Source organism: Limanda limanda, chromosome 12 (genome assembly GCF_963576545.1).
Source record: "Limanda limanda chromosome 12, fLimLim1.1, whole genome shotgun sequence".
NCBI lineage: Eukaryota > Metazoa > Chordata > Actinopteri > Pleuronectiformes > Pleuronectidae > Limanda > Limanda limanda.
Window position 1 is genome coordinate 26881704 of NC_083647.1, and position 24390 is coordinate 26906093.

Sequence of the window (24390 nt, forward strand, 5' to 3'; positions counted from 1 at the left end):
TACTTAAATAGGAAAAGACCCAAGTTGACAAATGTTCTCATTTATCTGGTTTGACTATGATCCTTGTGCAATTTGTTCCGACGAGGATGAAGGAGACAAGTTGTGAGTTACACCCAGTTCTCATGGTAATTATTCATTATCTAGTTATCATATTATTCCAGGGTAAACAATGTTCCATTGCTACGACAGATTTCCTTCAGTGTAGATGTGAAGGAGAAAAAAAGTGAGGGGCAGTTTATTAACTAAAAGACATACATTTTGTCATATCAATCAATATAATATTAAATAAATAAATAATTAATAGAATAATGTTGAAAGATTAAGTATTTTATATGTTCAACATAGAGACTATCAATACCACTTGCTTGAGCTGATGACAGCAGCAATAGAACCCTCTGGTGGTGGTTTGTCTTAAGGTGTGAGAACAATCTACTACTCGTTAATTATGGTTTTCAACCAAATCTATTCAAAATTGCTGATATTTAACAGTGAAAGAATGTTTTTTGTTACTCATTTTCTAAGTTTTAATTTGGAGATTGAAATAATTAGGGCCTGAGCACTGACAGGCACTGACAGACATGAGGCCCTATTGAAATTGTAAGGATTATTATTATTCAGGCAAATGAATTGGCTTTTTAAGGGCTTTAAAATGCTAAAAATTCTTACCAAAATTTGCAGAAAGTTAGAAAGTGATAACAATTTATGTATTCTGGAGGAATTTTCAATGGGCGTCGCAAAATGGCTCAACGGTGCCCCCCGAGACCCCCGGAAGGGGTTCACATTGACAGATCTTCACAAAAATTGATACACATGTGTATGATGACCAGACAAACAAAAATGTCTTAGGAGCAATTTGAAAAATGCTACAGGAAGCTTGCTTTTGTGCATTTAGTGGCCATTTTGGCCGTATTCCACATTTTTACCTTGAGGTACTTGTACCAGGGATTACATCAGATCAACTTCAAATTGAGATGAGTGTCATCAAAACAAGATGGAGATACAGACTTATAAAAGAATGATTTTTTCCTCACACGTTGTGACCGTGGCGTCAAAGTTTGATTACACGCCATCAAAACACAATGTTCTGTATCGCGGACATACATGGACCATGAATCCTTTGATGCTGAGCCGAAAACAAACAAGTCCACTCCTGCAGTGTCAGTGGTCAAAGATCAAAGGAATCGTTATGTCTTGCAAAGGTGACGTCTCTCTCTCTCACTCAGAATTGGGACATTTCCTCAAACCGTGTAAACATTGAGGTACGGCGAAGGTTCATCCTTCGCCAAAGGAGATGATGTTGTCATAACTCCACTGTGCATTGTCCTATCACCACCAAACTTCTGAATCATGATCAGAGTCCAAGCCTGAACTGCTCTATGTGTCAATATATCCTCAGTCATCATTTATTTTTTTCAGGCAAAACGCATGCAACGCTTCAAAATGCATGTGCTCGGGCCCGCCCAGGGCTGCTTTGCAGTTGTAGAAATTTTAGAAATTGTATTTTATAGTTGGTACTTTTTAGGGTTGAGCAATTCTGGTTAATTATGTTTTTGATTAAAGTATGATTTAAATTGCGTTTTGGATGAACTACAATCTACAACTAGACAACAGCACAAGTGCTGATAAAGAAGATAAAACAGGGTTTGAATGTTATTTTGCCACATTTGAGGTGTTGAACGCTTAAATGATTGTGTTGCCATATAAATTATATGAAGGTAAATATGGAGGAAGAGCATGTCATAACAGAGAGCAAGTCCTGTCCAAACAAATGTAAAAAATAAGATGTGGTAGACAACACCAATATACTTTGAGAAATAAAGAAAACGTAACAATATTTCAACACAAAGATTTTATATGAAATGCAAAATCTCTAAATAGATTAGAAAATGAAAAGGCAGGTTTTGACAGGCAACCCTTACATTTTCCATCATTAGGTTGTTGACTTACAAAGCTCCAGTTGAACCAGTCTGAAATATGCATTATACTAACGACTGGAATTAAATTAGAGACCAACCCATTTCCTCCTATTTCACTCCTCCCCTCCTCACAGGTGAGCAGATATATAAGACAAACCGTCCTGGGTCTAAACATCATTTTGGACACAGTTTCAGAAGAAAGAATGTCTCGTTGTCGTGTTGCTGTGTTGGCGGTCGTCGTTCTCATGCTGCTTTGTGGTGAGTCTTGATACAAATCTGCATGTTTTTGCAGTTCATATCTGCACATTTTTACAGTTATTTTATCAAATTCACATCTGAAGGATTTGAATGAAAACATTGTAATGTTTATCTGTGTTTTTAGTTGCAGAGAATGAGGCAGCCAATAAAAAGTTGACGTGCTCCCAGGCTAAGGGGGTCTGTAGAGACAACTGCCTCCCAACAGAGATCGTGGTTGGAAAGGCTCCCTGTGAGGGAGATGCTTCGTAAGTTCAGATGCTCATAAGTCGCAAATGAATAAATATTGTATTTTTGTTTAATTATGGAATTTAAGTTTGTACTGTTTCTTTTTTAGGACCAAATGTTGCTTAACCAAACCAACCAAACCAAAGAATGAGGCAGGCGATCAAAAGTATATGTGCTCCCAGGCTAAGGGGGTCTGTAGAGACAACTGCCTCCCAACAGAAATCATGGTTGGAAAGGCTCCCTGTGAGGGAGATGCTTCGTAAGTTCAGATGCTCATAAGTCGCAAATGAATAAATATTGTATTTTTGTTTAATTATGGAATTAAAGTTTGTACTGTTTCTTTTTTAGGCCCAAATGTTGCTTAACCAAACCAACCAAACCAACCGAACCATAATCCAGCCAAGCTACAAGACTTGCCGAGTATCACAGATGATGGGACAGACAGAAGACATCGTTGTGGAGGATTTGCTTCGGCTGACTTGTTGCTGATTTGAATGCAGCTGCAATGGCTGAATAAATATTACATTGAGCATCTACATCCCATCATCTTTCATTCATTTTGATGTGAAAACATCTACATATCTGTCTCGTCTCAAAGTTCATACTTTATTTTCACTGGTGATTGCTTCTTAACGTGATTTGTGGTTCATATGAAACATGGTTGGCAGAAGCAGACAATCATTTTGGGTCCCCAACAAAAAGGAAATGAAAACATGACTTTAACCAAAACATTAACATAGAAATAACAATTCTAGATTGATGTGGTGATAAAACATAATTCACAACATACTACCTTGATATGTCACCTAAAAAGTGTTAATTTTGCCAAATAGATATAATTTCGATCAACCAATGGAGACAAGAGGTTAAAGTAGGAATCTCAGTTATCTGAGAAAAAACAAGTCTCTCGACAGTCGACTTTGGTCTTCCTAGGATCCTCAGTAATACAAAAACCAAAAAAGAGACATTCACTGGAGTTCATTAGATAACTTAAGTTTTTTAAGGGATAGTTCACTGAAAAATGAAATCATCTATTATCTAATCACCACGATGCAGAGGGAGTGGTGGGGGAAGTATTTGAGTTCACAAAACACTTCTGGAGTCTCAGGGGTAAACAGTGTTGCAGCCAAACTGATCTTTATTTCTTGGTCTGCAGAGCCTATGTGATCCTCAAGCCAAATCTTTCTTTTCCTCTCACAAACCCTTTGTACCTTATTCCCTAACTGAAGAAGTTGGTTTATGATCATTCTTCCATTATGTGAATGTGTTTGATGCGGTGTCTCCTGGACTTTTTTTTAAAGGGCAATAGTTAAGTCACTTGTTTGCATTGTATTTGGATCATGGGTGTGAGAGGGGAGCTCTGAGTTTTGTATCAGAGAATTGTGACATAACAGAGTTTCAGCCAAGCTGGAACCATCAATTTATCCATAACAAGAATACCATTCTGCTTAATAAACTCAGATAACTGATAATCCCACACTCATACATTTCATTTAAAGTAATTCCACACACCAACAGTCACATTTTGAATGGACTAAGACAACAATCACTGACATGGCGGAATCACCTCGTGTCTGTCATTTAATTTTCTTCACAACTACTCATCCAAATTTAATTTAAACGTGGTGCGTCGAAATTGAGCTGAGGGCCCTTGGAGGTTCAATGCCGACTTTAACGTTGTTTTAAAGTACGATCCCTGAAACACCAACCTTAACCCTAAACCCCCAATTATTCATATTCGCTCTTGAGAACCAGCCATAGAAAATACTTCACAGTCGACAGTAAACTTCCAAATATCCTTAGCAACACACCCACAGAGTTTGAAGTTTGTAGATTAAGCTGTTGATGAGGAAAAAAAATGAATGAACAGATGGAGAGACAGAAGAGCTGTTGTAAGTGTGACCCTTTTCACATGGTATATATTCCATGGTATTTTTATTGTTACTTATTTGTTTATTTGACAGGGACAATGTACAGCTCCTTAGCAGTAGCAGGGTTAGCTACAAGCTAATTTTCATGTGCAGTCACTGCGCAGGATTATTGAAACACGGCAGCAATAACAACAATACAATACAAATTGTTAACATTAAAACACCAGCACCACAGCAACAACAATAAAAGCACAACATTAGGTCACCACAAAAACAATAAAAACAGGAATTCACAACATTAGGATCAACTGTCTGGGTTTATGTGTGATGGGTACATGATTGGGTGGATTTTAACCATGATCTCATTTTTTATTTAAAACCAGCAAAGCTTTTCCACTCTCTTCTCTCGCTTGGAGCTGAGTTCCAGTCGTTTGTGGCTCTAACAGAGAAGACTGATCTGCCAAGTTTAGTTGATCTGTGCCGTGCTGCACAGTCACCTCTGTCGGTCCTAGTTCTCCTCCCATTGTCTGAGTGCAGTGATATGAATTCTTTTGATGGAGGAGCAGCCAGATCCTTGATCATTTTATACTCTAGAATAACATCAGCAAGAAACACAGAGCTGTCAAAGGGCAGGAGGTCATCTCTTTAATGATGTTACAGTGGTGACAACTTGCTGGCTTTTTGTCCAGCACTTTGAGTGTTTGTTTGTAAAGTGTTTGCAGTGGAGCAAGTGTTGTTTTCCCAGCTTGTGATGCAGCATGACATGTGTGAATAAATCCTTGAGTGCAGGTGTAGTTTTGCTGCATCTAGAGGGAGCTGGTTTCTAATATACCTCAAGTTCCTTAGATTGAATTTGACAGTTTAACACAGCTGCTGAGAGACAGCTGGGAGTCAAGAGTTGTTACCAGATATTGAAAATGAGATATGTTGAATTATGTCATTATCATAAGTAAACCTCTGTCAGTTGGATTCTGGCAAAGGGATGGGCTGTCTGAAAGGTAAAAAGACAGTTAATGAGCCAAACACGTATAGTTTGATATGCTCAGGGCAGGTTTACACAGTCGTCTGTGAAGATACTCAGTCATCAAGCTCATGTTTGTCCAAAACTGGTTCCATCATTAGCAACTGGACTTGGTTGTAGATACTTGACAAAGTTTCACCTTTGTTGAATGAGACATCTTGGATGAGAAATGAAATGTCCTAAAGCATAAACCCTTCTGCTCCTGCACAGTCTATTCCTATAGGGCCTTGTGAATCTTGTTCTTGGTTCCCAGAGGAGTCCAGTCTTAGTTTATTATTTTCACTGTTGATCCAATACCATGTTTTCTACAACACTGAGAGACAATAGTAAAGTGAAGAAATTGTCCTTGAATGTAAATTTTGACTGACTGAAATGTCTTCTAACATCTCTGGAGGTTTTCTCAAGGAACAAGTTGTTAGGCTGAAACATCAACTTGTGTATCGTACAAAATTAGCTGAAGAATGGAAATATATAAAAAGTGTACTTAAATAGGAAAAGACCCAAGTTGACAAATGTTCTCATTTATCTGGTTTGACTATGATCCTTGTGCAATTTGTTCCGACGAGGATGAAGGAGACAAGTTGTGAGTTACAGCCAGTTCTCATGGTAATTATTCATTATCTAGTTATCATATTATTCCAGGGTAAACAATGTTCCATTGCTACGACAGATTTCCTTCAGTGTAGATGTGAAGGAGAAAAAAAGTGAGGGGCAGTTTATTAACTAAAAGACATACATTTTGTCATATCAATCAATATAATATTAAATAAATAAATAATTAATAGAATAATGTTGAAAGATTAAGTATTTTATATGTTCAACATAGAGACTATCAATACCACTTGCTTGAGCTGATGACAGCAGCAATAGAACCCTCTGGTGGTGGTTTGTCTTAAGGTGTGAGAACAATCTACTACTCGTTAATTATGGTTTTCAACCAAATCTATTCAAAATTGCTGATATTTAACAGTGAAAGAATGTTTTTTGTTACTCATTTTCTAAGTTTTAATTTGGAGATTGAAATAATTAGGGCCTGAGCACTGACAGGCACTGACAGACATGAGGCCCTATTGAAATTGTAAGGATTATTATTATTCAGGCAAATGAATTGGCTTTTTAATGGCTTTAAAATGCTAAAATTCTTACCAAAATTTGCAGAAAGTTAGAAAGTGATAACAATTTATGTATTCTGGAGGAATTTTCAATGGGCGTCGCAAAATGGTTCAACGGTGCCCCCCGAGACCCCCGGAAGGTGTTCACATTGACAGATCTTCACAAAAATTGATACACATGTGTATGATGACCAGACAAACAAAAATGTCTTAGGAGCAATTTGAAAAATGCTACAGGAAGCTTGCTTTTGTGCATTTAGTGGCCATTTTGGCCGTATTCCACATTTTTACCTTGAGGTACTTGTACCAGGGATTACATCAGATCAACTTCAAATTGAGATGAGTGTCATCAAAACAAGATGGAGATACAGTCTTATAAAAGAATGATTTTTTCCTCACACGTTGTGACCGTGGCATGGCGTCAAAGTTTGATTACACGCCATCAAAACACAATGTTCTGTATCGCGGACATACATGGACCTTGAATCCTTTGATGCTGAGCCGAAAACAAACAAGTCCACTCCTGCAGTGTCAGTGGTCAAAGATCAAAGGAATCGTTATGTCTTGCAAAGGTTACGTCTCTCTCTCTCACTCAGAATTGGGACATTTCCTCAAACCGTGTAAACATTGAGGTACGGCGAAGGTTCATCCTTCGCCAAAGGAGATGATGTTGTCATAACTCCACTGTGCATTGTCCTATCACCACCAAACTTCTGAATCATGATCAGAGTCCAAGCCTGAACTGCTCTATGTGTCAATATATCCTCAGTCATCATTTATTTTTTTCAGGCAAAACGCATGCAACGCTTCAAAATGCATGTGCTCGGGCCCGCCCAGGGCTGCTTTGCAGTTGTAGAAATTTTAGAAATTGTATTTTATAGTTGGTACTTTTTAGGGTTGAGCAATTCTGGTTAATTATGTTTTGGATTAAAGTATGATTTAAATTGCGTTTTGGATGAACTACAATCTACAACTAGACAACAGCACAAGTGCTGATAAAGAAGATAAAACAGGGTTTGAATGTTATTTTGCCACATTTGAGGTGTTGAACGCTTAAATGATTGTGTTGCCATATAAATTATATGAAGGTAAATATGGAGGAAGAGCATGTCATAACAGAGAGCAAGTCCTGTCCAAACAAATGTAAAAAATAAGATGTGGTAGACAACACCAATATACTTTGAGAAATAAAGAAAACGTAACAATATTTCAACACAAAGATTTTATATGAAATGCAAAATCTCTAAATAGATTAGAAAATGAAAAGGCAGGTTTTGACAGGCAACCCTTACATTTTCCATCATTAGGTTGTTGACTTACAAAGCTCCAGTTGAACCAGTCTGAAATATGCATTATACTAACGACTGGAATTAAATTAGAGACCAACCCATTTCCTCCTATTTCACTCCTCCCCTCCTCACAGGTGAGCAGATATATAAGACAAACCGTCCTGGGTCTAAACATCATTTTGGACACAGTTTCAGAAGAAAGAATGTCTCGTTGTCGTGTTGCTGTGTTGGCGGTCGTCGTTCTCATGCTGCTTTGTGGTGAGTCTTGATACAAATCTGCATGTTTTTGCAGCTCACATCTGCACATTTTTACAGTTATTTTATCAAATTCACATCTGAAGGATTTGAATGAAAACATTGTAATGTTTATCTGTGTTTTTAGTTGCAGAGAATGAGGCAGCCAATAAAAAGTTGACGTGCTCCCAGGCTAAGGGGGTCTGTAGAGACAACTGCCTCCCAACAGAAATCGTGGTTGGAAAGGCTCCCTGTGAGGGAGATGCTTCGTAAGTTCAGATGCTCATAAGTCGCAAATGAATAAATATTGTATTTTTGTTTAATTATGGAATTTAAGTTTGTACTGTTTCTTTTTTAGGACCAAATGTTGCTTAACCAAACCAACCAAACCAGAGAATGAGGCAGGCGATCAAAAGTATATGTGCTCCCAGGCTAAGGGGGTCTGTAGAGACAACTGCCTCCCAACAGAAATCATGGTTGGAAAGGCTCCCTGTGAGGGAGATGCTTCGTAAGTTCAGATGCTCATAAGTCGCAAATGAATAAATATTGTATTTTTGTTTAATTATGGAATTAAAGTATGTACTGTTTCTTTTTTAGGCCCAAATGTTGCTTAACCAAACCAACCAAACCAACCGAACCATAATCCAGCCAAGCTACAAGACTTGCCGAGTATCACAGATGATGGGACAGACAGAAGACATCGTTGTGGAGGATTTGCTTCGGCTGACTTGTTGCTGATTTGAATGCAGCTGCAATGGCTGAATAAATATTACATTGAGCATCTACATCCCATCATCTTTCATTCATTTTGATGTGAAAACATCTACATATCTGTCTCGTGTCAATGTTCATACTTTATTTTCACTGGTGATTGCTTCTTAACGTGATTTGTGGTTCATATGAAACATGGTTGGCAGAAGCAGACAATCATTTTGGGTCCCCAACAAAAAGGAAATGAAAACATGACTTTAACCAAAACATTAACATAGAAATAACAATTCTAGATTGATGTGGTGATAAAACATAATTCACAACATACTACCTTGATATGTCACCTAAAAAGTGTTAATTTTGCCAAATAGATATAATTTCGATCAACCAATGGAGACAAGAGGTTAAAGTAGGAATCTCAGTTATCTGAGAAAAAACAAGTCTCTCGACAGTCGACTTTGGTCTTCCTAGGATCCTCAGTAATACAAAAACCAAAAAAGTGACATTCACTGGAGTTCATTAGATAACTTAAGTTTTTTAAGGGATAGTTCACTGAAAAATGAAATCATCTATTATCTAATCACCACGATGCAGAGGGAGTGGTGGGGGAAGTATTTGAGTTCACAAAACACTTCTGGAGTCTCAGGGGTAAACAGTGTTGCAGCCAAACTGATCTTTATTTCTTGGTCTGCAGAGCCTATGTGATCCTCAAGCCAAGTCTTTCTTTTCCTCTCACAAACCCTTTGTACCTTATTCCCTAACTGAAGAAGTTGGTTTATGATCATTCTTCCATTATGTGAATGTGTTTGATGCGGTGTCTCCTGGACTTTTTTTTAAAGGGCAATAGTTAAGTCACTTGTTTGCATTGTATTTGGATCATGGGTGTGAGAGGGGAGCTCTGAGTTTTGTATCAGAGAATTGTGACATAACAGAGTTTCAGCCAAGCTGGAACCATCAATTTATCCATAACAAGAATACCATTCTGCTTAATAAACTCAGATAACTGATAATCCCACACTCATACATTTCATTTAAAGTAATTCCACACACCAACAGTCACATTTTGAATAGACTAAGACAACAATCACTGACATGGCGGAATCACCTCGTGTCTGTCATTTAATTTTCTTCACAAATACTCATCCAAATTTAATTTAAACGTGGTGCGTCGAAATTGAGCTGAGGGCCCTTGGAGGTTCAATGCCGACTTTAACGTTGTTTTAAAGTACGATCCCTGAAACACCAACCTTAACCCTAAACCCCCAATTATTCATATTCGCTCTTGAGAACCAGCCATAGAAAATACTTCACAGTCGACAGTAAACTTCCAAATATCCTTAGCAACACACCCACAGAGTTTGAAGTTTGTAGATTAAGCTGTTGATGAGGAAAAAAAATGAATAAACAGATGGAGAGACAGAAGAGCTGTTGTAAGTGTGACCCTTTTCACATGGTATATATTCCATGGTATTTTTATTGTTACTTATTTGTTTATTTGACAGGGACAATGTACATCTCCTTAGCAGTAGCAGGGTTAGCTACAAGCAAATTTTCATGTGCAGTCACTGCGCAGGATTATTGAAACACGGCAGCAATAACAACAATACAATACAAATTGTTAACATTAAAACACCACCACCACAGCAACAACAATAAAAGCACAACATTAGGTCACCACAAAAACAACAAAAACAGGAATTCACAACATTAGGATCAACTGTCTGGGTTTATGTGTGATGGGTACATGATTGGGTGGATTTTAACCATGATCTCATTTTTTATTTAAAACCAGCAAAGCTTTTCCACTCTCTTCTCTCGCTTGGAGCTGAGTTCCAGTCGTTTGTGGCTCTAACAGAGAAGACTGATCTGCCAAGTTTAGTTGATCTGTGCCGTGCTGCACAGTCACCTCTGTCGGTCCTAGTTCTCCTCCCATTGTCTGAGTGCAGTGATATGAATTCTTTTGATGGAGGAGCAGCCAGATCCTTGATCATTTTATACTCTAGAATAACATCAGCAAGAAACACAAAGCTGTCAAAGGGCAGGAGGTCATCTCTTTAATGATGTTACAGTGGTGACAACTTGCTGGCTTTTTGTCCAGCACTTTGAGTGTTTGTTTGTAAAGTGTTTGCAGTGGAGCAAGTGTTGTTTTCCCAGCTTGTGATGCAGCATTACATGTGTGAATAAATCCTTGAGTGCAGGTGTAGTTTTGCTGCATCTAGAGGGAGCTGGTTTCTAATATACCTCAAGTTCCTTAGATTGAATTTGACAGTTTAACACAGCTGCTGAGAGACAGCTGGGAGTCAAGAGTTGTTACCAGATATTGAAAATTAGATATGTTGAATTATGTCATTATCATAAGTAAACCTCTGTCAGTTGGATTCTGGCAAAGGGATGGGCTGTCTGAAAGGTAAAAAGACAGTTAATGAGCCAAACACGTATATTTTGATATGCTCAGGGCAGGTTTACACAGTCGTCTGTGAAGATACTCAGTCATCAAGCTCATGTTTGTCCAAAACTGGTTCCATCATTAGCAACTGGACTTGGTTGTAGATACTTGACAAAGTTTCACCTTTGTTGAATGAGACATCTTGGATGAGAAATGAAATGTCCTAAAGCATAAACCCTTCTGCTCCTGCACAGTCTATTCCTATAGGGCCTTGTGAATCTTGTTCTTGGTTCCCAGAGGAGTCCAGTCTTAGTTTATTATTTTCACTGTTGATCCAATACCATGTTTTCTACAACACTGAGAGACAATAGTAAAGTGAAGAAATTGTCCTTGAATGTAAATTTTGACTGACTGAAATGTCTTCTAACATCTCTGGAGGTTTTCTCAAGGAACAAGTTGTTAGGCTGAAACATCAACTTGTGTATCGTACAAAATTAGCTGAAGAATGGAAATATATAAAAAGTGTACTTAAATAGGAAAAGACCCAAGTTGACAAATGTTCTCATTTATCTGGTTTGACTATGATCCTTGTGCAATTTGTTCCGACGAGGATGAAGGAGACAAGTTGTGAGTTACACCCAGTTCTCATGGTAATTATTCATTATCTAGTTATCATATTATTCGAGGGTAAACAATGTTCCATTGCTACGACAGGTTTCCTTCAGTGTAGATGTGAAGGAGAAAAAAAGTGACGGGCAGTTTATTAACTAAAAGACATACATTTTGTCATATCAATCAATATAATATTAAATAAATAAATAATTAATAGAATAATGTTGAAAGATTAAGTATTTTATATGTTCAACATAGAGACTATCAATACCACTTGCTTGAGCTGATGACAGCAGCAATAGAACCCTCTGGTGGTGGTTTGTCTTAAGGTGTGAGAACAATCTACTACTCGTTAATTATGGTTTTCAACCAAATCTATTCAAAATTGCTGATATTTAACAGTGACAGAATGTTTTTTGTTACTCATTTTCTAAGTTTTAATTTGGAGATTGAAATAATTAGGGCCTGAGCACTGACAGACATGAGGCCCTATTGAAATTGTAAGGATTATTATTATTCAGGCAAATTAATTGGCTTTTTGAGTGCTTTAACATGCTAAAATTCTTACCAAAATTTGCAGAAAGTTAGAAAGTGGTGAAAATTTACATATACTGCAGGAATTTTCAATGGGCGTCGCAAAATGGCTCAACGGTGCCCCCCGAGACCCCCGGAAGGTGTTCACATTGACAGATCTTCACAAAATTCGATACACATGTGTATCATGACCAGACAAACAAAAAATCTTAGGAGACATTTGAAAAACTCAACAGGAAGCCTGCTATTGTGCATTTAGTGGCCATTTTGGCCGTATTCCACATTTTTACGTTGAGGTACTTGTACCAGGGATTACATCAGATCAACTTCAAATTGAGATGAGTGTCATCAAAACAAGATGGAGATACAGACTTATTAAAAGAATGATTTTTTCCTCACACGTTGTGACCGTGGCATGGCGTCAAAGTTTGATTACACGCCATTAAAACACAATGTTCTGTATCGCGGACATACATGGACCATGAATCCTTTGATGCTGAGCAGTAAACAAACAAGTCCACTCCTGCAGTGTCAGTGGTCAAAGATCAAAGGAATCTTTATTTCTTGCAAAGGTTACGTCTCTCTCTCTCACTCAGAATTGGGACATTTCCTCAAACCATGTAAACATTGAGGTACGGCGAAGGTTCATCCTTCGCCAAAGGAGACGATGTTGTCATAACTCCACTGTGCATTGTCCTATCACCACCAAACTTATGAATCATGATCAGAGTCCAAGCCTGAACTGCTCTATGTGTCAATATATCCTCAGTCATCATTTATTTTTTTCAGGCAAAACGCATGCAACGCTTCAAAATGCATGTGCTCGGGCCCGCCCAGGGCTGCTTTGCAGTCCTAGAAATTTTAGAAATTGTATTTTATAGTTGGTACTTTTTAGGGTTGAGCAATTCTGGTTAATTATGTTTTGGATTAAAGTATGTTTTAAATTGCGTTTTGGATGAACTACAATCTACAACTAGACAACACACAAGTGCTGATAAAGAAGATAAAACAGGGTTTGAATGTTATTTTGCCACATTTGAGGTGTTGAACGCTTAAATCAATCAATCAATCAAATTTTATTTGTATAGCCCACATTCACAAATAACAATTTGTCTCATAGGGCTTTAACATGGTGTGACATCCTCTGTCCTTAACCCTCAGCAAGAGTCAGGAAAAACTACTAAAAACCCTTTTAACAGGTAAAAATATGTAGAAACCTCAGAGAGAGACACATGTGAGGATCCCTCTCCCAGGACGGACAGAATGCAATAGATGTCAAGTGTAGGAAAACATCATCGGGATTAAAGTTTTTTAGCAGCATCGATGAGGGAAAACATTTTTGAAAGATAACTTCAATACTATATATCAAGTAGTCCTGCTGCATCATAGTCTCTGGTCAGCAGCCAGCAAGATCACGATCCAGCATCAGGATGAGATCCACTATAGTCCACAGTCAGTAAATGATTGTGTTGCCATATAAATTATATGAAGGTAAATATGGAGGAAGAGCATGTCATAACAGAGAGCAAGTCCTGTCCAAACAAATGTAAAAAATAAGATGTGGTAGACAACACCAATATACTTTGAGAAATAAAGAAAACGTAACAATATTTCAACTCAAAGATTTTATATGAAATGCAAAATCTCTGAATAGATTGGAAAATGAAAAGGCAGGTTTTGACAGGCAACCCTTAAATTTTCCATCATTAGGTTGTTGACTTACAAAGCTCCAGTTGAACCAGTCTGAAAATGCATTATACTAACGACTGGAATTAAATTAGAGACCAACCCATTTCCTCCTATTTCACTCCTCCCCTCCTCACAGGTGAGCAGATATATAAGACAAACCGTCCTGGGTCTAAACATCATTTTGGACACAGTTTCAGAAGAAAGAATGTCTCGTTGTCGTGTTGCTGTGTTGGCGGTCGTCGTTCTCATGCTGCTTTGTGGTGAGTCTTGATACAAATCTGCATGTTTTTGCAGTTCATATCTGCATATTTTTACAGTTATTTTATCAAATTCACATCTGAAGGATTTGAATGAAAACATTGTAATGTTTATCTGTGTTTTTAGTTGCAGAGAATGAGGCAGCCGGGGCAGTCGATAAAAAGTTGACGTGCTCCAAGGCTAAGGGGGTCTGTAGAGACAACTGCCTCCCAACAGAAATCGTGGTTGGAAAGGCTCCCTGTGAGGGAGATGCTTCGTAAGTTCAGATGCTCATAAGTCGCAAATGAATAAATATTGTATTTTTGTTTAATTATGGAATTTAAGTTTGTACTGTTTCTTTTTTAGGACCAAATGTTGCTTAACCAAACCAACCAAACCAAAGAATGAGGCAGGCGATCAAAAGTATATGTGCTCCCAGGCTAAGGGGGTCTGTAGAGACAACTGCCTCCCAACAGAAATCATGGTTGGAAAGGCTCCCTGTGAGGGAGATGCTTCGTAAGTTCAGATGCTCATAAGTCGCAAATGAATAAATATTGTATTTTTGTTTAATTATGGAATTAAAGTATGTACTGTTTCTTTTTTAGGCCCAAATGTTGCTTAACCAAACCAACCAAACCAACCGAACCATAATCCAGCCAAGCTACAAGACTTGCCGAGTATCACAGATGATGGGACAGACAGAAGACATCGTTGTGGAGGATTTGCTTCGGCTGACTTGTTGCTGATTTTAATGCAGCTGCAATGGCTGAATAAATATTACATTGAGCATCTACATCCCATCATCTTTCATTCATTTTGATGTGAAAACATCTACATATCTGTCTCGTCTCAAAGTTCATACTTTATTTTCACTGGTGACTGCTTCTTAACGTGATTTGTGGTTCATATGAAACATGGTTGGCAGAAGCAGACAATCATTTTGGGTCCCCAACAAAAAGGAAATGAAAACATGACTTTAACCAAAACATTAACATAGAAATATTAATTCTAGATTGATGTGGTGATAAAACATAATTCACAACATAATACCTTGATATGTCACCTAAAAAGTGTTAATTTTGCCAAATAGATATAATTTCGATCAACCAATGGAGACAAGAGGTTAAAGTAGTGTTGTGCAATAGGAGTAGACTTGACGTTGGCTAATTAATAATAATCATGAAATATGATTATTAAAATAATAAAAATTATCTATCAAAAATAATTAAATTATTAATTGAAGATGATCAGTAATCAAATAACAATAAAACCACTAATGAGAAAATAGGAATTATCAATTAGAAAATACAAGCTATCAATTAACAATGATAAGGTTATCAACCAAGAATAATGAAAATAATTAGTCCAACACAATAAAATTATCAATTTAAGAATAATACTATCTATATTAATAATTGAGAAAGGGGGGCACCACCCTGGTTTCCCACGGACCAACGATGTCAAGCTATAATTATCAGTCTCATAATGATAAATGTCAAATTAATAATGTCAATATTTTAATATTAACGATTACTTAATAAACAGTGAAGGCTTCTAGGTTCGAGCACAGGCAATCATAATCCAGCTGCAATCACACACTTATGCACAAATAATCACAGACTACAGATACTTTAATTACAAAAGTATTTATTAAAAAGGGGAAATAAAGTTATAATGTTATTCAATGATTTATCATTTTAACAAGCTCCGATATTTCAAAGATAAACACAGCAGCACTTATCACAATTCAGAAAATACATGGACAACCTGCGGTCTACCTATGTCTGTCTGTCTCTGTGTGTGTGTCTGTGTCAAAGTGTCTCTCTGTGTGGGTGTGTCTATGTGTGTGTATGTGAAATAAAGTTAGTGTTATTTAATGATTTATCATTTTAACAAACTCCCATATTTCAAAGATAACAACAGCAGCTTATCACAATTTAGAACACGCATGTAACCTCTGGTCCATCTATGTGTCTCTGTGTGTGTGTATCTGTCTGTGTCTATCAAAGTGTGTGTGTGTGTGTGTGTGTGTGTGCGAGAGAGAGAGAAAAAGAAGGGGGCGTGGCGATGACGCGTAGTGACATCACGTCTAAGATGGAGGCCGATCATGATTCGTGGAATCAAGGCCTAAAAACTCTCAAAATGGCGGATTGACTACAAAACAAGATGGCGGAGCCGTTATGAATTTAGAGCCAGGATGGGAGGAGAGAGAGAGCGGAGGCGTGGCAATAATAGACTCAAAATGGTGGGTTAACTTGCGTTATTCAAGATGGAGTCTATGTTAATGACACCATGTGGCCGGAGCGCACACTGGTGGTCGTCACATGAATTACACAAAGGAAATTTTAGACAAAGAGAATTCTTATCTCTGCTTGGCTTTGGGGGCCGAATGGTTTCCAGATGTGTTCAGCCTCTCTAAGCATAGATTTAACTATGTGACATGACCTGTATTATAAATACAGGTCAGAAGTGTGTATAGGTCGGTTTAGAAGGAGAGAGAGAGAGAAAACATGTAAGGAGAGTTCAAAGAAGCTCTTAAAAATATACGCCTGAGATGAGTTAACAGTGATTCACCCCTCAGCCCTCAAGCGAGCGTTGTGGGCCGAGGTTCTGATCAGTGAAATCACTGCAGACTAACACAGACGTTAACAGTGTGGCTGGAGGCTTTCCTCGCAGCTCAACCACTAACACAAAACCTGGAAATGAACCGGAAGTAGCGGCTCGTCGTAGCCGGCTAAAACAATGAGACTCAGCGGTCTCGCAACAAATACAATCAAATATTAAACAATATGCTACGTATCAAAACTAACATCTGCCCAGACAACATAAGTCTCTTACTGTACAACCCTCGCGATGTGCCTGCGACTCGGCGCGAATGTGTCGGGGGCCAGTGAATCACGTGGTCTCTCTCACGAGCGGAGCTCCTGGCTCGGCCGCTGGACCGGAAAAGGAAGCGAATTATTCCTGCTGTCTTGACGGAATGAAACTTCGCCTTTCTTCTGTAACAGCGGAGAACGTGCTGGTCTACAGGAACGGAGTGGATTGCCTCTTATTCCTCAGCGGGATGAATCTCGCGCTTCTGCAGGGGACGGCTGGTTTGAGGCCGTTTGTAGATCGTTGGAAAAACAAAAGTAAAGTCCGTGGGGAAAATGAAACAGTTTGAGATCGTCCAGCGAGCAATTTCCTGTTTGATCTTTCCAAGTTAAAACAGGAAAGGTCCTTTCCAAAATAAAAACGTCGACTAAGATAAATGAATGAAATGAATTGAAACAAACATCTTATTGCCTCCTTAAGCAACGGGAACCTCTGGTCAGACCTGAGGAGGCCTAACTGGAATGTCAGTGCTGGAGTGAAAAAGAGCAGTTAAGAGAAAAGTAGTTCCCTCCTTAAGTTGCTGGAACCTCTGGACAGACCCGAAAGGGCCTGATGGGAACGTCAGCATCGGAGGAAAGAGAGAAAGGTTTCTGTGAGCTCAGCCTATTTAAGTCATGTTCTAGGTGACTCCCCCCTGGGAGGAGGGGTCAGGGGTCAGTGTGGCCCTCCAGCCAATTGAGTTGTCAGGATTTGGCCCCCAGGGGCGGGCTTACCGTGGGGGACCCAGGAAGTGACCTGCTGCCACATGGAGATAAGGGCCCATGCTGGATTTTTAAATGTAAGGGGTTACCCGAGCCTGGCCTAAGGTTTTACGACTCTTTGTTCTATGTCAGATCACTGGGCCTTGCCCAACAGTAGGAATCTCAGTTATCTGAGAAAAAACAAGTCACTCGACAGTCGACTTTGGTCTTCCTGGGATCCTCAGTAATACAAAAAACAAAAAAGGGACATTCACTGGAGTTCATTAGATAACTTAAGTTTTTTAAGGGATAGTTCACTGAAAAATGAAATCATCTATTATCTAATCACCACGATGCAGAGGGAGTGGTGGGGGAAGTATTTGAGTTCACAAAACACTTCTGGAGTCTCAGGGGTAAACAGTGTTGCAGCCAAACTGATCTTTATTTCTTGGTCTGCAGAGCCTATGTGATCCTCAAGCCAAATCTTTCTTTTCCTCTCACAAACCCTTTGTACCTTATTCCCTAACTGAAGAAGTTGGTTTATGATTATTCTTCCATTATGTGAATGTGTCTGATGCGGTGTCTCCTGGACTTTTTTTTAAAGGGCAATAGTTAAGTCACTTGTTTGCATTGTATTTGGATCATGGGTGTGAGAGGGGAGCTCTGAGTTTTGTATCAGAGAATTGTGACATAACAGAGTTTCAGCCAAGCTGGAACCATCAATTTATCCATAACAAGAATACCATTCTGCTTAATAAACTCAGATAACTGATAATCCCACACTCATACATTCCATTAAAGTAATTCCACACACCAACAGTCACATTTTGAATAGACTAAGACAACAATCACTGACATGGCGGAATCACCTCGTGTCTGTCATTACATTTTCTTCACAACTACTCATCCAAATTTACTTTAAACGTGTTGCGTCGAAATTGAGCTGAGGGCCCTTGGAGGTTCAATGCCGACTTTAACGTTGTTTTAAAGTACGATCCCTGAAACACCAACCTTAACCCTAAACCCCCAATTATTCATATTCGCTCTTGAGAACCAGCCATAGAAAATACTTCACAGGGCCCGAGCACATGCTTTTTGAAGCGTTGCATGCGTTTTGCCTGAAAAAAAAAATAATGACTGAGGAAATATTGACACAAAAGCTGTTCAGGCTTGGACTCTGATCATGAGACAGAAGTTTGGGGGTGATAGGACAATGCACAGTGGAGTTATGACATCATCATCTCCTGTGGCGAAGGATGAACCTTCTTATCGTTCTTATCTTCATGTTTGTGATCAGTTAGTTTGTTTTGTAGTTATTTGATATAAAAACTTTCCCAAGATGAATTAATATTCACAGAAACATAGAAAATGTACAGTAGGAAATACGTTTACGAATTAAAAACCTTTACGGAATGTTCGTGGACACAGTTTTGTTTCAGATTTGTCGTTTCCAAGAAACAACATTTTAACTGTAAAACATCTCATGTGGTTTGATTTTGAAATAACTCACAGAACTCAGAATCATCATAAGTTCTTGACTTGGTGTCCACATACTTTTGGCCATTTAGTACGTAGAACATCCAGTGAAGTCAGAGACAAGAGACCAAAATGCTGTTAGAAATATTATTTTATACAACACTAAAATGTAATAAAACTTTTTGACACCAAAAATAAAACTGGTCTGAACATGAACAGTGTATTTTCCACATATCTTTTGATTTTCAAAACGAACTTGGGACATTTCTGTTCTTATTTTCTTCACTTTCTGCAACATGAGTAGTTTTTCTCTCTCAGACCAATTTGTGTGTAATTAAAAAAACATTAAAAAGGAAAAACTAAAATACATTAAAATGTACAATCATTTTCAAGTGTGTTCTCAAATAAAATCTCTGTTCCGTGTCTCCGGTCGATTCTGCGTCGGACTCATTTCAACGGGAATCTTTTAAACTGTTTTTGTTTTCTGAAAAAGTAAAAAAAAAGAAAAACGTCGTTAAATGGAAGAAACTACAAATGAGATTAAAGGAACATTATAAAATCACAAAGGAATATTATTATAACTGGTGAGTTTTGAGCAGAGGACACACATGATGGGTTTGAGTGACAGCTGTCTACCTGCAGCGACCGGGTCCAGACTGGAGAGATGAGTGATCGTAGTGGTCGACGAGGCGGCGCTCCACAGGTCACCTGACAGGAAGTTCAGAAACATACTGTATATATTGTTGTTTTGTTTTTATGCACAGTGCACCAACCACACCATGGCAATTTCCAAAATATGCAAATATACCTGGCAATAAAAAGAATTCTGATTCGGATCCTTCAGTCCATTCCACAACTTTTAATTAAAGCCTGAAATGAAGTGTTGTGTGGATCTGTGACAACATGTTGTTCTATAGAACTTGATGTGATTGTGTGTGTGGAAATATTTTCTAATATTTGGTTTTTGAGCTTTTATATAAAAAAAGGAAATTGGGATTAATGTCGTGTTTGTGAGGTGAAAGTTACTTTTTTGTTTTACATGATTCACCAAATAATTAATCAAATGAACATAAAAGTCATAAAAATGAATAAATTGATAATAAAAATAACACAGTATATGTGTTTATACAGTGACATTGTGGGGACCAGTCTTCCTTATGGGACAGATTTTGAGTTGAGAGTAAATCTATAAATAAATACTGTATGTAAGTCAAAGTAAACAAGTTGCAGTAATATATCACATAACCATGTCACACTTTCTAAACACACAAACACCTCAGATTGAAGTAGTGGGAGGAGTTTACCTGTGATGTGGAATTTCTCCTTGGTTCTGGTTTTGAGTGACGGTTTATGATTCTTGGAGTGACCCTGTGCGTTGGAGGGGCCGGACTCGTTGCTGGTCGGATCCACTTCCACCTGCCGGTGGCGCCGGGACTTGGACGCCTGAGATCACAAATTCAAAATCAAACACACAAGTTTTTAAAAAGGAAATTAAAGCTAATTTTACCCAACTGTTCAACTTTAAAGAAATGTGAATAAAACTAAATAATAAAAGCAAACCTCGGCTGCCTCTCCGTAAGCTTTCGATTTGATGGAGGCGATGAGGCCGGCTCTGTTGGAGCACTGTGGACACACAACAGGAAGTCACACAACAGGAAGTCACACAACAGCGCCACTCTCTGGTTGTGGTTAGTATCACAACTTTAAAAAGGCAGAAGAAAAACATGAAAGTTTTAAAGTTATGAGAATAAGAGAATAATAAAATCCTGTAAGTTTATACAATCTAGTTCTAATTATGATGATTATAATTTGTATAAGGTGATTTTCTGTGTGGAGGTATTTTCCTCTGACGTGTATAACAGCAGCTAAATCGGTAAATTAACACACGTGAGGAATCCTGAAACACAAAGAGCGTTTCAACGACAGACAAAAAACACCAAATGTACTTGAATCAAACTTTTAAGAGACGTGATGAGCTCAGTAAAGTTTAAAGTTGTGTGCGTCACCTCCTGCTGAGACGAGGTTCCCTCCCCACAGTCGTCCTCCTGGTCGGTCGCATCCTGACGCCACGAGAGAGAATCAGAGGGAAGAGAGAGAGAAACAGGTTTTCTACAGGTTCAGCATTCATCAAAGAGGATAAAGTTTCAAAAGAGATCTACGGTGGCCTCAGAGGGTCATGAAGAAACGTTGCTTTTACCTCAGAATCACTTTTCTTATTCCTGCTGCTACGACTGTTGCGGATGTTTTCACACTTTCTCTTTACATGATTATATATTTTTACACTCATATTTATTTCTTCTCGACTGGAGAGAGAAGCCTTCCACAGTTTTATTGCACCCGAGAATCAAGACAATAAAGATCATTGGACCATTTGAATTCTTCCTTCAGAGTTTTGTGTAATAGAGAGAGGTCGAGTTTTTCTGTCTGACACCGAGAATCAAACCGAGTCTGAAGCTGATGATGACTTATGAAATATAAGCTGCACAGATGTTAGTGGGAACCTGGCCTCGGGTCCGATCCACACTCTAACATGAAGCCATCTTCTTCCCTCAGTATGGACCAGGTCCTTGGGTTTTACTCTGAACTGGGGTTGCAAAGGGGGAGGAAAATTTCCGGTAAATTTCCGGAAACTTTCCATGGGAAGTTAAGCTCAGGATTTTGGGAATTTTGAAAAAAAAAAAAAACTAAGCAAATTAGACGCTGAGCAATAAAAACATCATTCAAAACTCTATTTTAAAGATGTATGGAACGTTGAGTTTCAACCCTCCACTGGTCATTCTTCCATCACATGCACAGATAACTCCCAGCATGCTTCACTCTACAGCAGGGCTACTGAGGCCTGCTGTAGAGTGCAGGACTAGTCAGGTAAGTTTCCATGATATTACTGGGGAAATATATTAGCATGCTGATTGAGGATTGTTCATCTGTTCATCTAGACTATTTCCATTCATTTATCCATCAATTGTAAAATATGTTTACAGACGATTCCAATTGTTTGTCTAACTATTTATATCTCTGGCATTGCATTAGTGTTTTTTTACAAACTTTCTTCTCATCTTATTCTACAGAACAATGCCACGTGCACTCTCTCATGTGTGGAGACATTTCACCCCATCCAATGTAGAAGGAAAGGCTGTGTACATTTGCAAATACTGTGCAAAGACCTATGTTAAGAATGACACAACGATGCAGAAGCATATAGTCAAGTGCCCAAAGTTTCCTCAGGGCTCAAATCAGCCTATGACACAACAAAATGTTTATATTTATGTCTGTATATGACAAGGTAAATACAGTTAGTATAAATTACCCACAACATTTCCAGTTTATTCCCGTTAATTCCCGTATATTCCCGTTTATTCCCGTATATTCCCGTATATTCCTGTTAATTCCCGTTAATTCCCATGGAAAGTTTCCATATTTGAATATTCCCGGAATTTTGCAACCCTACTCTGAACTGAAGTTTGCTGATCTGCTCCTCATCTGAAACACACTGCTTCACTTGAGGAGAACCCTGAGGAGGTTCTCACCCGGTTCTGCTGCCACTTGTGGAAATCCAGGACCGAGCCGCGCAGCTGAGGGACGAAGCTTCTGTGGATCAGGTTGACGGACGTTTCCGACGGCAAAGAGACGGACGTCTTCATCTTCTCGTAGAGCTCGTGGATGTTGGACAACTCCTGCAGAAGAAGGACAAGGATTTATCCGTTTGCCCGTTGGTCCGAGTTGAAGAACCGAGCGTCCCTCTGCTCTCACCTCCAGCAGCTCGCCGTTGATCAGCTCCTGCGGTCGACACGCTCGCTCAACGAACTCCTCGCACAAGTCCGACTTCTCCATCTTCCTCTTCTTCCTGTAGGCGAGCTGGGACGAGAGGAAGAGGAGGAAGGGGGGGGGTGAGGACAGAGGAAGGAGATAACACCAAACCATCGACGGAAGGCGTCCGGCTCACCGGCGTCGGCATGGCGGTGAAGTGGAACGCTTTGAGGAACATCAGCTGTCGGAGGATGTAGACGGCGTCGAGGTGCTGAGCGTCCGCGGCGTCCTTCTCAAACTTCATCACCTGGTCCCAGTCCGTCAGCGCCACGCGGATCTGCAGCCACAAGAACCTCATCATCACGCCGTTTCAGGTACGACTTCGTTCATCTCAACTTCCTGTGCGTGTGGCGAGGTCCTGACCTGCTCCGGCGGCGAGGCGGCCTGACACTGATACAAACTGTACAGCAGGTACAGCCCCCCCACCCGGATCTGGAAGCTGAACGGCGGCAGGAAGTAGCGGTAGGCGTGATCCAGAACCCGGCGGCTGAACGCTCGCTGCTCGTGCTTCACGGCGCCGCTGCAGCACGAGACACACAAATACAAATAATACAATTTACATATTATTAGTATTATTTATATCGACAATTAATAGTAACAAGTGGCTATATGAACAAAAATAAGTTCTATTCAGAGACAACAACTACACACAGTTGTGGTGTTTTGTGTTAAACTTACTAGAAAATGTGTGTGAAGTTCATTTCCTTCCAGATTTGTGAGAAAACCTGAAATCGGACGGACTCAGTTTTCTGGAAGTTGCCGAGCAGCGACTCACAATCTGCCTTCAGCTGCTTCCTGTAGGAATCTGCCTCCCCTGAGGGAACACAACACAGACACACACAACACAGACACACACAGGTCACACGTGAATCCTACACAACCTGCACACAACCTGAACACAACACAGACACACACTCACAGGTCACAAGTGAATCCATCTCCCCTGAGAGAACACAGCACAGACACACACACAGGTCACAAGTGAATCCTACACAACCTGGGAGAACACAACACAGACACACACAGGTCACAAGTGAATCCATCTCTCCTGAGAGAACACAGCACAGACACACACACAGGTCACAAGTGAATCCTACACAACCTGAGAGAACACAACACACACACACACACACAGGTCACAAGTGAATCCTACACAACCTGAGAGACTGTGAACACAACACAGACACACACACTCACCATGTTTTGAACGTTTCATTGTGTATCTCTGGAGCCGATGAACGTAAACACCACGAGCGTCGCACTTGTAACGCGTCATCGACAGCGTTAATGATGCCTTCAAGGACCGTCGTTAATACGCGGTTGACACCTGGAAGCTAATAGCGAGTTTAAAATTAAATAATCATATTTATTATCTTATCATATTAATTAACTACGTCACTCATGTTTTCATCTGACACAGCTCTATGTGTGTATTCATTTTATTTGTTTCCGCCCCCC

At 39.2% G+C, this 24390-nt stretch overlaps 1 protein-coding gene across 1 annotated transcript; it reads right to left on the reverse strand.

The window, feature by feature from the left end:
• Positions 1–19258: 19258 nt before the first annotated feature.
• snapc1b (small nuclear RNA activating complex, polypeptide 1b) lies at positions 19259–24203 on the reverse strand. Its single transcript, XM_061083386.1, has 11 exons — positions 24130–24203; positions 23611–23746; positions 23296–23452; positions 23069–23209; positions 22876–22980; positions 22653–22799; positions 21132–21185; positions 20686–20748; positions 20430–20568; positions 19762–19833; positions 19259–19609 (listed from the first exon to the last, which is right to left on the reverse strand). Exons 1-11 carry the CDS (start codon positions 24146–24148, stop codon positions 19578–19580), a joined length of 1065 nt encoding a protein of 354 aa, XP_060939369.1. The 5' UTR covers positions 24149–24203; the 3' UTR covers positions 19259–19577.
• Between the last annotated feature and the right edge of the window lie 187 nt (positions 24204–24390).